The sequence below is a fragment of the Diprion similis genome, chromosome 1 (genome assembly GCF_021155765.1).
Source record: "Diprion similis isolate iyDipSimi1 chromosome 1, iyDipSimi1.1, whole genome shotgun sequence".
Classification (NCBI taxonomy): domain Eukaryota; kingdom Metazoa; phylum Arthropoda; class Insecta; order Hymenoptera; family Diprionidae; genus Diprion; species Diprion similis.
The window spans coordinates 7,620,458-7,637,149 of NC_060105.1; the positions used below are offsets into that span (position 1 = coordinate 7,620,458).

General features: G+C 41.0%; 1 protein-coding gene across 1 annotated transcript; it reads left to right on the forward strand.

Moving 5' to 3' along the window:
• The first annotated feature begins 2,496 nt into the window (after positions 1-2,496).
• LOC124407111 (corticotropin-releasing factor-binding protein) lies at positions 2,497-10,950 on the forward strand. Its single transcript, XM_046882947.1, has 8 exons — positions 2,497-3,065; positions 6,360-6,462; positions 6,959-7,119; positions 7,368-7,575; positions 8,962-9,140; positions 10,027-10,135; positions 10,248-10,445; positions 10,752-10,950. Exons 1-7 carry the CDS (start codon positions 2,946-2,948, stop codon positions 10,388-10,390), a joined length of 1,023 nt encoding a protein of 340 aa, XP_046738903.1. The 5' UTR covers positions 2,497-2,945; the 3' UTR covers positions 10,391-10,445; positions 10,752-10,950.
• The last annotated feature ends 5,742 nt before the right edge of the window (positions 10,951-16,692 follow it).

Consider the following 16,692-nt stretch of genomic DNA (forward strand, 5'->3'; position numbering starts at 1 on the left):
CGCAATTTCTATCTCCGCGCGATTCGCGCTTCTCGTTGATTGTATGATAAAATACAAACGGTCATTGTTCTGATCAAATTACGGACGAACGAGTCGAGTCAACGTTTCATAATCCAATTCCTTCGCCCAATTGTGCGATCGACTTTCATCATCAACCGATGGAACAACGGTGATCAAGCCGCGAAAACGTAATCGAATTACGTTTTTCATTGTCTAGCTCATGCTCATTTCGCGTCAATATTGCAGATGGGAACTTTTTTTTAACATCCCCCAAACTGTGCGCGGGATTTTGTGCCCTGTACCTGTGCAAGTTTTTTTCTCTCTCTCTCTCTCTCTCTCTCTCTCTCTCTCTCTCTCTCTCTCTCTCTCTCTCTCTCTCTCTCTCTCTTTCTCTCGCTCAAAGCGCCACCCCCTTTCAAACTGACGGCCGATGTTATTATTTATCTGAACCCCGTGCGCAGCTAATTAGGGCCGTATTATCAATGTTTGCAAACCTCGTTTCGCACAAAAAAAAACAAAAAAAAAAAAAAAACCTCCAAAATCAGCAATGTCCTACCTATCTTTTACGTTATATAGATAATCGGTGTAAAACGCGCAACCGTTTCTTCCGGCAGTCTTAATTCGGATTTTTTTTCGCCTGCAAGCTTTTTCTCTGTAGTAAAAAAATTTAGTCGCCACATTTTTTCACACGTTTTCTTCCACGATATATAGGTATATCTATCGTACACCTACGTGTTTCGATAAAAATAACGTTCCACTGCATGATTCTTGGCGAAGACGTAGTAAATACGTGTTTAAGCACGATGTCTGGTTATGTACGCATCGGCCAACGTGACGAAGCGTTTTCAAATTTCTTCCCGACTTCACTTAATTAGCTATCGATATTCTCTCCTCTTTTCTGCTTCCCAAGAGATTTCACCCACCGTCGTAGCAGACGGCCAGTCGCTGTGATCAAATTTTACTATGTGAGGGTTCCTCCTCCGTCCGCGTGAAAATGGGTAAAAAAAAAGGGAGGAAGAACGAAAAAACGACTGATATCAAAGAAAAGAAGACGCGAAGTCCCGTCAAAGGAAAGGTCTTCTTGGTCTGTGCCAACCTCGGCGGACTGGTTGGAATCGAAAAGTCTGTTGGAAAAAAAATGTCATTTACAAATGTATTGAGGTTTAGCGTGAATATTGTTATAGAATGTAAATATAAAAGTCAAACGGAACAGGAGCTTGATAATTAGAGAAAATGACACGCGATCTCGAAGAAAAGAGACTTGCAGAAATCGTTGAGGCAAATTAATTTGATTTGCTATTAGGAACGAAAGTTTTGCCTACCCTGTCTGCAGTTGCATTCGAACGCGACGTGAAAATTCGCGATCTAAGGCAAATTATTGCCGACGTAAAAATATTGAAATAGTACGTGCCGTTGGTTTTTGGGAAGACTCACAGGCCGACGGACAACCGGGTATTGTTCTTGTTTTTTCTTCTCTTGCCATTCCTCGGTCTTTGGGGACATTCTTACCGAGATATATACCTACTTAGGGTAGACGGCGAGGTTATGAGAAGCTATTTGGACGGCTACAAAAGCTCATCTGGCACTACTACCTACGTTATAAATGGACTCTTATCGGATTGTCAAAACCTTCACGTATCGTCGAGAAAAACCCGGAATTGAGCGGTGAGAAAAGTCGACGTTGAAACGGCTGCATGCTTATAGCAGATTCGGACAAAAGCACTGAATCCCCGTGTAAAATGTTATCGGAATTAATTTATAACAACTAACGATAAAATAAGCCGAGAGCCATGAATCGCGAGTAAGTGACGCAATTATTTTTTATCTTTCACATTGCAGATCCTTAACGCTTCTCGAGTTTCGAGTATATAATGGCGAATTTTTGTGGACCGCTGACCATCAAGTGCTGGGATATATTGATGCTCTCGTGGAACGGAAGTTACAGCTTCTGGTACGCCGTTTGATTTCAAGGATAAAAAACTCAGGGATAATTCTTGAAATACGAATTTCTGTAAGGACAATTCAGAAAATCGTAAGCAAAATCCGAGACAGTGCAGTGATAAAATATCGAGTGAAAATATTTCACCAGACAATGCGGACCGCTGTTCGCACTGACGAACCGCGGGAGAGCTGAGTAAATTACTAATCGATTCTCAATAACGATTTAATATCGCAATCTCGATACCGTTTGCAGAGCAGATGTACAAACTGTAATTCCTTGAGTGGCTAACGCCAGCCGAAGAACATTTCGTAACGACATATAATACGAAAAAAGAGGGTAGTATAACCGCTAGGAAAACACTCTGATACGACCGACAGTTCACGAAGAACTAGGATAATTAATTCGCAATAAGTGGCGATCGCTGAGACACGTATAAATACTCTCAGGCTAGATTATTTGACGAAAGAAAGAGGATATAACCAAACACACGTACGAAGTGATATTATTATCCAAATTGGCAAGAAGAGAAGAAGAAAAAAAAAAAATAAGTAAATAAAATAAAAACAAATAAACAAATAAATAAAAACACACAACGTTCGCACGAGTCGGGATTGAACTCGACTTCCGACGTCGCCTCGTGAATAATTTCTGCGCAAAAACAGGGAAAACAAATTTCGCACGCACTTGAATAACGCAGAGGCCGACGCAAAGTGACGTTGACGGTGTGGATAAACGGGGTGCAGCATTTCGAAGTTGTGTGCGAACGCCCATGGTGGCGTAGGTTTCGGGAATGCGCAGGGAGGACAGAGGGCAACGCGGGCTATAAGAGGGACGCCGAGCGTCGCGACGCCACAGAGGCTTCTGCTGTCTCCGGTCACAGATTCAACTCCCATCTGCAACCCGATTTATCAACGGATAAACGATCGCCGAATAACCGTTTGACTCGCCCTCGTACGGATCGTCGATTAAGTCAGCAGCCTTGAATCGACAACGAGAAAACAGGATGTTCGCCGATTATTCACCCAGGATTCCGCTCCGTTTCATCCTGGTTACGATCTTCGGCGTTTTCGTCTCTCTGGCATCTGCATCCAGCTCTGATCTCGGCCCTCGACTCGAGCAACAGGTAAGAGTTTTTTCTCTGTAGTAAAATCGTCGCAAGGAAATTTTCCATCCTTTTATGAGTTTTTTAATGAAACCGATCTGAGTGCAGATTTTCACTTTTTTCTTGAAATTTTTCGCTACAGTTTTAGAAACGATTTAAAAAATCGTCTGTTTTATGCTTGTTTATTCAAAAGACTGAACGAAAGTGAAGACTCGATGAAAATTGGCGCTTTATTCAGAGCCAGAATTTTTGTCGGTGCAGTTTGTTCGCTAAAATTTATCGCCAACTTGGCGTGGCTTTTAGCGTGTGTATCGTATAAAAGGATGCATGTAGCGCAGCGTGACGTTTGATATTGGAGCCGAGATTTTTTCTCCGTGAACGCGACGGCCTGAAGTCGGGATACCGAGATTGAAAAACCATTATCAAGATCGGCGAATGAAATGTTTTCGGTATTTCGTCGGCGTTCGTTTCGATTCGCGTTCCATATTTTCAGGTGACGGAATTCCATCTGCGGTTGGTGATTCGGCATCTGAAATCTGAAATGCGACGTATGACTAATGGAATGAAATATACTGCTTTTCTGCTTTGCAAAATTCTCCCCCCCCCCCCCCCCCCCCCGAAACGATAACTCCAAGGACCTTTGAAAAGGAAACAGAATCTGAACATGTGACGATATTCGAGTCAGCCTTCACATATGGATGTATATACGTGAATTTCACCGTCACGAGTCGCGACGTATCTTGTAAATTGATATTTTGGTACCTGGAGGAATGTAAAGAGAATTGTTAATGACTTACCTCGTTTGACTAAAATTTTCCCAACTTCGCCGATAGTTTGGCTATATTGAAAGCAATTTCCGTCCTCGGTATAATTTGATGAACGTTAATGTAATCCCGATTACACACGCAGCTGTCGATCGTCTCGATCGTTTACTAGAGACTTGCTGAAAAATATTTCGAAGCAGGTGAAATTTCGACTGATAAACCAAATTTTTTATATCGATAATCGAAGAGCTCAGTTCGTGCTTTCTTGATAAAGATAAGTTACGTTGGCCTATCTGCTTTCGAGTTTAAACATTCGTACGAATCTTCGGCTTCTCGCATCATATGCATGCAGGGTGAAAAGTATCTGAAATGGAATACCTTCAGGCGTAACTCGACTTTACAGTGAATTACCCTCCGCCAAAATGGTTGTGTAAGCGAATCTTTGAGAGGCCGCGAAATCTGATATTGAATTAAGGACAATAAGAAGTAGCCGTGCATGGCAGAGCTTGTGAAACGTATATCGTCGAAGGTGGTGTCCTGGTAGATTTCGATGTTGACGTAGATATATTCGTATATGTATACATCTAAATGTCGAAGTCCAGTGTCTCAAAGGCGAAAAGGGCTGAGCACCATTCTGTACACAATTCTTGATAAAAAATACTCCAACACATTTTCGTTTGACAAAGAAATAAAAAAATGGCATTAATTCTACGAACTTACTATTACGATTTCGTAGATTCGTATTGGAGTTTTTTTCATTCATAATTATCAACTGACTGGGACTGTTAAACCTTCTTTCTTGTTCGAATTTGGCGATATTATATACGTCGAGGTCGAAATCGAGCAGGGCATCCCCTTAAAACACCGTTCAAAGTACCAAAGAGATCCGTAGCCTGCAGGGAATGAAATTTATCGAGGCACGTGTCATTTTCCTTTGAAAAATTAAAGCAAGGAAAGAACAATCAGACAAAGTAAAAGTTTCATCCCGCGTTCGGGGGAAAATGGATATTGATTCGAATCGGTATAGCTGCAGAGAGAACAGCGGTGGGCTTGTCATCCTGGAGACAACGTCGTCGCCTGGCGGTATAACAATTTACGTCTGCGGTCCAGGAGGGATTACAGGGAAATACACACGATCGCTTCGCCCAGGTATAAGCTTTACACCACGAAGTGAGCGGATAATTAATTTAATCATCATTGTCATCGTCATTGTTGTTGTCATGTACCGGGAAAGTATGTACTGGACCCGAGAGAAAATTTACTCTCTTATGGACCTTTATCTCTAAACTATATGCGTAAATAAATACTTACAGGATTTAACGAACGGGGTTGCGGCCTGATCAATTGAGGACAATGCGCAGACGGACTTATCTCTAGTAATTGGTTCAGCGCAGAACCCCCTTATTGTTAGTTCACCCTCGAGTCATATCCTTCATTATTGTTTTTCTTTCGTTGAATTTCTCGCTTCGAGAATGTTAATTAGGCTTGAAATTGAGCACAGCTGTAAGGAAACTAATATCCGAATTGTAAGGTGAAAAATGAACGATTTTTGAACAATTATTTTCACTTACATAATATTTTTCCAGTCATGTCTTTGTAGTTAAGCTTTCGGGGAACAACTTCAGACTATTTTACACGATCTGTTGATGGTTTGTAAAGGGTGTTTCGAACTGTGGAGATCATTGTGCAAAATTCTTCTTTCATTTTTCAAACAGAAACTGATCGGATTTTTTTTTTATGTACAACAATCATCGGGAAAGCTTGTAGTACTTCTGCAGCTGACAGACTTGAAATAAGTATGTAGAAGAATTGTAATTCACGATCAAAAACAGAGACTAAAAAATTAAACAAACTTTCGTCGTGGGCGTAACGGTCGACAATTTTTATTCTATAAACATTCTTTCCTTCATACGCTGAACAAACCCTGCCTCATGCTTGACGTACAGCTACTGAGTTATAACAATTATTTCGACTTCGAACGAAGAAACTTTTCAAACAAGCTATTCACTGTCTTCTTAATTGTATTATTTTTGACGTTCCCAGAAATCCGGGACGTACAATCAGTCGAGTTACATTTGGTTGAATTGATACCGAACATAATTGAGGTGAAATTGAATCGACGAACTGCCAGGGTAAATTGTATCGTCAAAGTCATATTAATCTGTAAGGAGTGCAGAATTGCGAAGGGGAAAGCGAAATCCCGCAAGTAATCGCATTAGTACAGCTTCGCAGTCAAAAAAATGGTTTTCATTGTTTGAAAAAAAATTGAAATTTGGAACAAAACCTGCTTTCAAATACCCGCAGCTGTCGTTTCTCATTTTCCAGAATGAAAACCTCTGTAGAATTATAATTCGACTGTGGGTGTAGCGCCGACGATTGCCTCGTTCATGTGAGCCAATTTAACAGCTACAAGCTGTCGCTGAAGTTTATCGATAGATCGTATAAAAATTCACGGATATCCGCAGAGTCGATTCAGCGCTTAATTACTTTACAACTCGAGCTAATTATCCCCTAATTTTTCTATCCTTCGTCATCGTTTCTCTATTTTCAGCTGCCTTTGGTGCCGGACGTGCAAACGGAGGCCGGCTTCAATCCCCATTTTCTCGAGGAACGCGGACTGCGAGAGTCTCGTGAAACCGTACATTTCATCTCAGGTAATTTATGGCCCATTTATATCTCCGTGGCTCTAACTCGGAGTGTGATCGATCACTCTTCGGCGTAAGCAATAGACTTTCGATCGCTTAAACGTCTGACCTCGACCCTGACTCAAGACAGGCTTCGAGTTGGCAAATTCTAATTGATTTGCGGTCTATTCCTCACTCGCTGTCGGTCGAGCGAAATGCCCAATTCTCCACATTTATCATTATTCGGTTATATATTCCCTCCAACTTTTGCACTCGCTGATGAACCGATTCAGCGCCACTCTCACTGACAAGGAAAATCAGTTTGGTGTCCCCCTCTGATTTCGTTCTCGACTCACGTATGTCGTAGAACATTGAAAACTAAGAGACTGCAGATAAAAAAATATTTTTCTGACTCTTCGGCAATGAGGAATAGAGTTAGTCGGTTCATTCGAGCACCATAATAAGAGTACCGATTCCATTGAATTTCGCCGTCGAACCAAAGTCTCACCCTTTGACTTTTCCGCAGATTGCATGCACGTGGCTTCGGAGCCGGGTCATTACGTGTACAAATCATCGTCGAACGACCAAACGGTCTGCGGCGTCTACTTCTTAACCGATCCGGACCGTCTAGTGGAGCTCCATTTCACTTACCTCGACGTTCCTTGCGAGCGAGGTGGTCTCGTCTCGGTGAGTATCTCCCAACTTGAATTGTGTACGGTAAACTGATTTCCTGCGGATGCAATTACATCTTGAGCAGCTGTAAGCGCGTTATCGCTGAATAGTTTTACTCTGAGAGTTTCCCTTATCGTGCAAACTTGCAGCGAGTTACGAGTTTCCGATCGTTCTCAACCCTTTGTTGCTTCTGGTACAAAGCTGCGTTGGTCAAGATTAAATATTTTTTATTGTTTTTTTTTTTTTTTTATTATCGATCGCAGTTCGTCGACGGATGGGAACTGAACGGTGAAGTATTTCCGAGCGCAGCCGATCACCCGCTCTCGTTGGACGAAAGGTTGTCGGAATTCTGCGGAAGACGGGTGAAAAAGGTATTTTTGAGCAGCCAAAATGCGGCCCTGATTCAGTACAGGATTCCGCAAAAAGGACGGGGGTTCAGCGTGATGGTGCGTTATCCAAAAAATCCCACTCGTGAGTACGAATAGATTTCAATTAATACATATAGTACGCCTTTTATCCGACTTTCAATCTCCCTGAACGAAAATTTTTCCCTTATATTTTTCATCTCCGATCTCGACACTTTGCGTTTCGGTGTTTACTCAGCGTTGCAATTCAACGTGAATAAAAAAGAGGACTTGTTTACACTTTCAACAATATACCACAAAAAGTTTGATCAAATGCATGAATAACAAGGCTGATGAAGTACGATGTTTTCACGTTTTCATCTCTCAGTATACAGAACAAACAATTAGAGACGAAATTTTTTTACACGTTTATATTGTACCCTAGAAGGTTATTGATTTACGAGGGATAAATAACGGTAGAACAATCATTCTCATGCAGCTTTAATATCGATCGAATCACGCGTGTCCATTGAATTCGAATGCTATTCTTACAAGGAAGGTATCTCAGGTCGATTTCACCGATTTCATGTCTTTTAATAGACTAAAACCTAAGCGACACGTATTTTTTTTTATCTGCCATGAAACACTTTAAGTCGGTGAAACCACTCTCCAAAGTAAGACATTTCAAGAGGTAATTGGACAGTTGCTTTCTTTTTTCAATGAGAATACTACGTTTTTTATTTCTCGTTTCGAAAAAACATTTCCGGTTGAATGGGTTGAAAAAATATCATGTGGGTGAAACTGTGAAATCGCCCTTTGACATGTGGCCTTACTTTGGAGGGTGGTTTCATCCCCTTAAAGTGTTTAATGGCAGATAAAAAAAAATACCTGTCGCTTAGTTTTTAGTCTACTATAACATACTACAAAAGAAATCAAATCGGAGAGATCAACGGGGAACACCTTCCTTCTCAGTCTTGCGCAATTTACACTCATACACCTCATGCCGATAGAAACGTTAAGACAACAAGTGTTGTATCCTAGAGTACCTATAGTTATCTAGAAGTTAGGTATATATTATCGTTTGAACTCTTCTCTGCCGGTCTCTCGTCGGTCAGAAACAATATTATCCAGACAAAAAGCTGCAGGCTTCGCCGTGACGCGTCTTCACAAATTCAACACTATCCAATGGAAGAGCAATCTTCCTCCGTTAAATGAATTCCTTTTGTCGCCGGACGATACGGGCCGGAATCATCAGTCGGAGTCAAGTTTATTCAAGAGCGATGTGGACACGTGGTATCTAGCCTTACGAGGGAAAGTTGTGATAGGAAATTGTAACTTGTCCCGGGGTGTTTTGGCAAGAGGGTGAAAAGCCTGGGTGAATATGCGATGGGAATCTCTCGCAGATGATGGGTTTTCAGACGTATGGGAATGACAGCTTCTTTGAGTCGGTTTAATCTTATCGGAAGACGGCGTCTTGACGTTCACTCCGTTTCAACTTCCCGACGTTTTACAGCGTGCAACATCCTCGTCGACAGCTTATCGGACTTGTTCACCCTCCGGAATTACGGACGCCGAGTGAACTGCACCCTCAGCGCTATGTACCCAGCAGTGGTGCGCGTGATTGCTCTCGGCGTTGGAATCGGAAGTCCTCGAGGAGCGAATCGTGAAATGGAAACGGGTACCGTCCACCAGGTAAGCCTCGCAGTCGAGTTTAAATAAACTCCGTAGCGCAACTACTTCCGGAACTAGTCGAATCAACGAAACCTCAGCCGCAAAGGTGGATCTTAAGTTGGCGGATAATCCCGCGATTTGGCAGATGATTTATCGTTAATTCGACTCAGTGCTGTAAAATCGGTCGCCGCTCTTTGTTCTTCAGAACCAAACATCGCGAGCGACTAGCGATAAGGAGATTGAGTATCATTGAACCTCACTCCCGACTTTGGGTACCTCGATTACTCTTATCAATTAATGAGCTGTCAAATAACCATCAGGCCAAAATCGTTGTTCACGATGCCTCCTACACCGTTCATTATCTCTGCACAGCTGACTGATGGAATTTACTGATTTCGCGATAACGATTAGAGCTTATGCACGTGGATGCCAAAGAGATTTTACTATCTGAAATAACAACTTTTTTTAGGACACGAGTACCAAATTACATTCTGTACAGCATGTGATTATACTTTGAAAAAGTCTCGATCTAAATGTGTGTTTCAGGGTGTCTCGGAGAAAATGATTTCCATTTTTCGTGCTACTACCCCTTAAAACTTGACTTTTTATAAAAAGAATAAAAATGAAACAACAAAAAAAATTTATCCAATGAAATTTCGTTACCCTTAACTTGCGGTACAATCTCCATGGTCTCAAATCGTTCCTTCCAAAAAGTTCGTCATAGACCTTAATTTTCGATTTCCAATTAAATTACAAAGCTCCCGCTTCGAGAGGGTGTTTTTTGCTATCAAATCTCAAGTTTTGAAGGATAGGAGGTTTTTTTTTAGATACCTTGATGTGTACATAGTATTATACCGTATAAGCTTGTGTTACAATTCACGTCAAGGTGTGAAAATACCGATTACAGTGCGACAAGCGGGGTCTACAGGATCACGTGCAGATCGGGGGAAGCGACGGACTGGATTCGACGAATCTGCTTCTCCTCGACTCGATTTGCGGGGTGAACTCGAAGCCAGGTATATCACAATACATAATTGATTGGTCGAAAGTTGACGAAGCGATGCGGCGTCGAGTGAAAGTGAACGCTTATTTTTGCGGCATGCGTAACGAGCTTGTTGAAAATTTCAGAGGGCATGGAGAACGTGATGGGGTGCGGGGTGACTTCGGTGAGGCTCGTTTCAAGCGGGCTTTTCGACAATTCGGTGACCGTCGCCGTGCGTCCTGCTACCGAAAACGACATAATCGACGCCAATCTAATATGTGGCGTTTGAAACTTCGACCTAAAGGGGTTCCCACCCCCTCAAATCCTCCGGACTCCCAGACTAGGTACGATTCTTTTGTATTTCATTCAATTTTACTTTCACTTCTGAAGGTTGTTACACTTGCATCAGTTATCAATCGAAGCCTGCTTTCGAGGGTTTCTTTTATGAAGGAGTCTTTGTACGACTTTGAAAAGAATTTTCCGAGCGAGAGAGACGAGAGAGAAAATGTAAAATATGCATATCGGAACACAGTCGCGAATAGTATTCTGAATTTTGTTTACACACTTGGATATTGGATTTAGACGGTCTATTTATAAAAGAATGGCAGATAAGATACTCGAATCACGCTAGTATTTAATTATGTTTTCAGATTTCTAAGGTACATCAACATTCCATATGTTTCGAAGAATTTTCGAGTTAATTAGTTAAGACGAATGCTATAGGGAACAGTGTAATGAATTTATTTAAAACACAAACTTACGGAACTATGCATAATATATTTGAGGACCATTCGCCCACTGAGAGTATAATAACAATGATGATAATAATAATAAGAGGACCAAGTTCTCCGCCGATAAAAAATTGTCTCTTGATTTATTTGTTACCGAAAACTATAAATACATAATAAGTGTAATGACGTGCATTGTATATTTTGTTATGTTTAAATATTTCTAGACACATGGTAATACCTATTACACACATTATATAGTACACGTGCTGTGCAATGTTAATTTCAATAAATTTATCTTAGCGTACATGTACATAAATACATACTTAAATAATATTGCGTGTTGCGCGTATTTCGAAGAATATTATACGTAAAAACATATTTATAATATATAATATAAATTGATATCGTAGCAGCCATAAAAATTTCCATCAACGATAAGATATAACATCATCCCGCAACGCAATTACAGTTGTATAAAATCCAAAAAAAAAAATTGTCGTCCCGGAAAAAGGAGAAGAAATTCAGTTAGGTGTAATCCTATAGAAATTTTTCTATCCCATAACCATAATTACAAAAATACGTTATACTGTATTGTGACTTGTGTTACATATCGGTGTGCAAGTTCAACTTCTCAGTTCCGTATCGCTGCCAGATTTACCAACAACTGCGCTCTTGCCGACGGCCGTTCAGTGCGAAAATCAATGGACTTTGCTCGCCGGTGGTAAAGACAGAAAGTGCGAATTTTCTCTGCGACATCACGAGCTTTACCGGCCCTGCGAAAGCTCCGTTTTTCGCATTCCAGGGCACTGATGCCATCTGCGGGAAAACCTTGGTTTATCCTTGAACTTTCGTGGCCTTAACCCTGCACAACCATCATGAAATATAGATGCGGCAGCCGAACCGAGAAATTTGCTGTTTCCTTTGTACTTTGGGTATTACACGTCGTACCTACGGTATAATGAATTTATTTCTTAGTTTGCCACATTCTGAATTTCGCGTTCACCCAAGAAGTAATTGCGAGTAATCGATTTTTTTTGGACTGGAAATTTTTTCCACATTTTTTTCGGGCAGACTTAATAGTCTATTAGATTTTGAGGAAATCGAAAGCTCAGCATTTTTTTTTTCTCCTCTTAAACAAATGATGGAATGAGACTTGAAACAGACTTGAGATTTTTATAGCAATAGTATTTAAGAATTAGGTAATGGTGCAGTTTTTTAATGTCCAAAAAGTTGTACCGTTTCCCAACGTTGATTAAATTTATATATATTTTCTAAAAATAGTAAATGGATTATTCAGAAATTTCTTGAGTCGTGGTTATAGAAGAATTTTTTTTTCAAAAATCATTGAGCGTTGTAACTAATGACGAGCTTAAGCTTTTCAATATAAAGGCTACGAGAAATTTAATTTACCGTGACTTGTCGAGAATTAATATCATTCGGTTCGACGAAATGATAAAACTGATTCATCTAAACTGACAAACAATGTTATAATATGATTTTCACACCTTGTGAAACTGCAAAAATAATTTGAGCTTTTTAAAGTTGTCAGCATCGATCTTTCTCAACAAAAACTACCAGTCTTCAATTTTTCATTAAAATTTCTGCACAAAATCCAGCCGATTGCGTTTCAGTTTCAATTAATACAAGCCACGACTTTGTCAATTTCTAGTTTCCTTATAAATGGAATCGATCCACCGGATCCCCGAGTGTATTAGACCGTTTAGATATAATAGTGACATTGAAGCTGGGATGCGAAATGAGAAAATCAAGGCCGGTTAAGGCCAAGTTTAGAACTGTCGTCATCAGGCTAAAGTGAGTGGTTCAAGCCGGTTAATTCATTGTTAGCCGGAGCTTGCGGTACGTAAAAGCAGACTGGAGCTTTCGAGATCTCCAGGACATACTCGCGTAAACAGGCAGCTTTTTGTCACTCGTCGTGAAATCTCGGGGTAAATCTGTAATTGCGATTCTCCCGAGTTCCCTTCGTCTCTTCGCGGCTTCTTTGTCGGTAGGCGGAAGTGAGTCAATTAAACGGCCCCCTGCAGAGTTAGGCGAGTCACCCAGGCCTCTAGTATTTTAGTTCCCACTATCTTAATTAGGTTTCGCAACTCGGCCCAGGAAGTTTCGCAGTGCTAGATTCCCATCGAGCCGACTCCCTTCTCCGAGTTCCATGCAGATGGCCGCTGCATTATTAACGGCCTCTTAGCACCGGCGGAAGTCGCGAATATTTTTCAGCGAAATCCGACGAGCCGAGGAAACATCCGCGAATTGAGGGCGGAACTGCGAAGCCACGGAATGACATGTCACTGCGAATTCTGGGACGTCACGTGCCGCGACTTCTCTTCGTCTCTCTTTCTCTCCTTCTCGAGTCGGCGAGCTTTTCGCATGAATACTAAAGCGTGTATGAGTCTTTGCGACAGCTGCTCGGTCAATAAAGATTCGGGGCTGATCCTCCGCGCCCTGCATTTGTTACACACCCTGCAGGCTCTCGTCGTTTCCTTCCAAGCGAATGGAGTACCTGTTGAGGTTGGAAATGGAGTGTTCATCTTCATCTAGATAAATCTGCTGTCCATCAGTTTTTTTTTTCTATTCTATGCACTGTGCGGATAAGATAAACCGCTTGGTGACGTCATACTGAGTCGAAACTTTGATGTTATTTTGCGGAAATAACAGAGGCCCGCGAATTATAAATTTGAATTTATCCTTAAAATGATTCAAGTATGTTGAATGAAAATGTATCGCTGGTTTTTTTTACAGCACATTGAGATTTGCTTTTATGCAAGATATGCATATTTTTACAGGTTTTTCAACATTTTTTTTTATGAAAAAATAAAATTTAACGAATATAAAACTGAATGTTTAGATATAAAATTAACAGCTTTAGATTTAAACAAGACTTGAGAGACTAGATGAATCAAAAAGACTTGTGATATCTTTTTCTACTTTCTTCAAAACTCTTGTTCAATCTTTCTATACTAGCATTATTCGTTATCTTGTACAACACTGTTTTACAATTGTTTATAACCGAACGAATTGATGATGCGCGAATCCATCGCTGTTGATTTCCATATAGCTACAGCGATGAGCGCTATTTGCGGCTTTAACTTTGATAATCTGCCCATTTTTGCCTCTTAATTTTCTCCTCGCTCGTAGCGCACTTCGTGTTGAAAAATTTATACACCAGGGGCTTAAAATTGCGTATTATTTCGAGGCTGAAACACTCCCTGCAGAAATTCAGATACATACCTAAGCTCTCCGCGTTACTCTGGTTAGCCAGAAACACATGCATACATAAATTTCGCAACACGTTTCTGCAGTATAACCGCTAACCGCGCGCGGCTTGCGAATCTCACCAGGTGTAGATGTGCATGTATTTATACACATAGTATATATAGTCTACATCGTTATTTGTAGAATCCATACTTCGCGGTCGAGAAGATGTTTTTATTTCACTTTTCTTTATCCCCGCGCGGTTTCCCTGGACTTTCTTTTCGCAAATTTCGCGAAAATAACGCCACCGAGAGTCGCGAGAAAAGTTTTCCTGTCGTTTTTTTTTTGCGTCAACAACGTAGCTGAAAAAACATCTTGATTTTCGACGAATCGCTCAGCGCCAACGTTGTTTTGAATTATGGATGACAGGGTGGGAGGGATAACAGACAGCAGATAGATCGGCGAGCTCTATCTTACGGACGAAAATGTTATTACCTAAGGGTTTCGGACCTGTAAAAGAAGACCAAGATACCTGCTGTCGCCTTTTATTCGAATCTGCCACGTTTTTGCCACCCCGTTCCACCCCGGAGTCTCGGTATTGATTGAAGGCCGGCGTTATTGCGATTTCAGTCACAGCGGAGTCCTTATAACGGCGACATTCTACCGATCGCCGGGTGGTCATCAATAATCATTTAGGTAGGTGGATATTCATTTGCCGATGAAAAAAAAAAAAATAATTAAATCATGTTGATACGAAGAGAATTGAAACGAAAAGTGTCGCAGAAGGTGTTTCTTACGAATAGATCATCGTCACAGCTTTTGTTTTCTGAAACCAAAAGCTTCGGAGAAACTTTGAACGAGAAATTACTCGGAGACGAGTATTTCCTTTTAGCTTCGTTTGGCAAATTCGAAAAGCTTTTCTCGTCTATCTAAAACCCCGCATACCGAGTGTCTTGAAGCACTCGAGTCGGGGTGCAGATATATTGTATCACGGTTACTTACCGCACCTACGAGACGCTCTTTACACGTAGAAGTATTTTTGCTCGCACCCTCCGGCTCGGGGCTGACTTATCAAGCACCGTTCACACCGAGAAAAAAATCGTCTCGATTTTTGCTGTGGCTAATTAATCGCACAGTCTGGTTGGGAAAATTTCCCTCGCAGTTGGTGCTCGCAGGCGTTGTACCGTGTTGTGCGGTATTTATGCCCCTCCGACATCGTAATAAATCGTTGCGGGTGTTAAGCGAAAGAGAGAAAAAAACGAGAAGAAAAAAAAAAAGAAGAAAAAACAAATAGTAAAATTGTGATGTGAATAATGATCGCTTTATGCGAATAGAGGGCAGAGAGGCGGGCAGAGAACCCGGCTTTCCTTGGTTCGAGGAGTTTTTGATCGATGTTACGTTTTGACGGAGGTGCCTGAGAGGAGGAAGAACCCGGCATAGTAGAATTTAGAGGAACAGGAAGAAAAATAAAAATAAAAAGAAAAAGAAAAAGAAAAAGTATAATAATAATGTGGGCAATATTCGTGCACAAAAAAGAGAGGCGGGGGTAAAAGCGATCGATCGATCGATCGGGAAAGATCGACTTTGGATAACTGGCCGTGTGAGAGCGGCCTTAGAATTTACACGTATCTTATTCTACATTCTACAAATTCCGCTCTCCGCGAGGCGAGGGAAATGGAAAAGCTTGGAGAGAACCTCTCGCGCGACGGGAAGAGCATTGCGAAAATTGTGAGGTAGGTGTACAAAAGCGGCGCAAAGCTCAAAGGATATCTCGTCGCGTTACAAGGCCCAGCTGCTGCAGAGAGACGGAGATCCCGTGCTGAAAGCAAAACCCGTATTTCCGACCAGCTCTTTATTTTCTTCATTGACGCAGATCCGCTGCAAGCGTGCAGAAAATTCGTAATGTCTCAATTTTTGTCCTCATTGCGGTTCTTCGAATGATCCCCTAAGGATTTTTTTTTTTATCCCTTTCTTGCAAAGTCGTCGGTATAATTGTGACTTATCGACGTAAGTTGCACTCCAAAACGTGGAAACACTTGTTCGCGGCATTTAATTGATTCAACTGTAATCAATTATCGTCCAAGTAAAGAGTTTACCTGAATCTGAAGAATTTTTGCGTATTAATTTATGCGGTAATATTGTTTTTTACCAAGTGTCATGGTGAACTGGAATAGGTAGGTACGTACTTTTTTGTGGCCTCGATAAATGTACTTTCTTTATTCTTTGGGACGGTCAGTAATTTTGACGGGGAGTGAAAACATCGGAAGGAATTGTGCGAATTGAAAAATGTGAGGATTGCAATATCGAGTTTTCGAAAATGCAAAAGTCTATAATATAAAAAGGGCACAGAAAACTAACACTATCAAATCGAGCCATGATTTGTCTAATTTCCATACTTTAACCTACGTAAATTTTGATTTTTGTGTACCTAAACTTTCCACAATTCGAAATGCCACGGTACGTATTTTCGACGTTTCAAAAGTTCGATATTGTAAGCTATATTTTCACCCCCACCCCTCTGATTTCAAGTATATAATACGAGTCATTGGGTTTACGGAACACGATATTCAGCTAAATTTCATTCCAATTAGAATTTTCATGAAACGAATTTACTGGATCCAAATAAAACCTGATTCGATTAAAAAGAGACTCA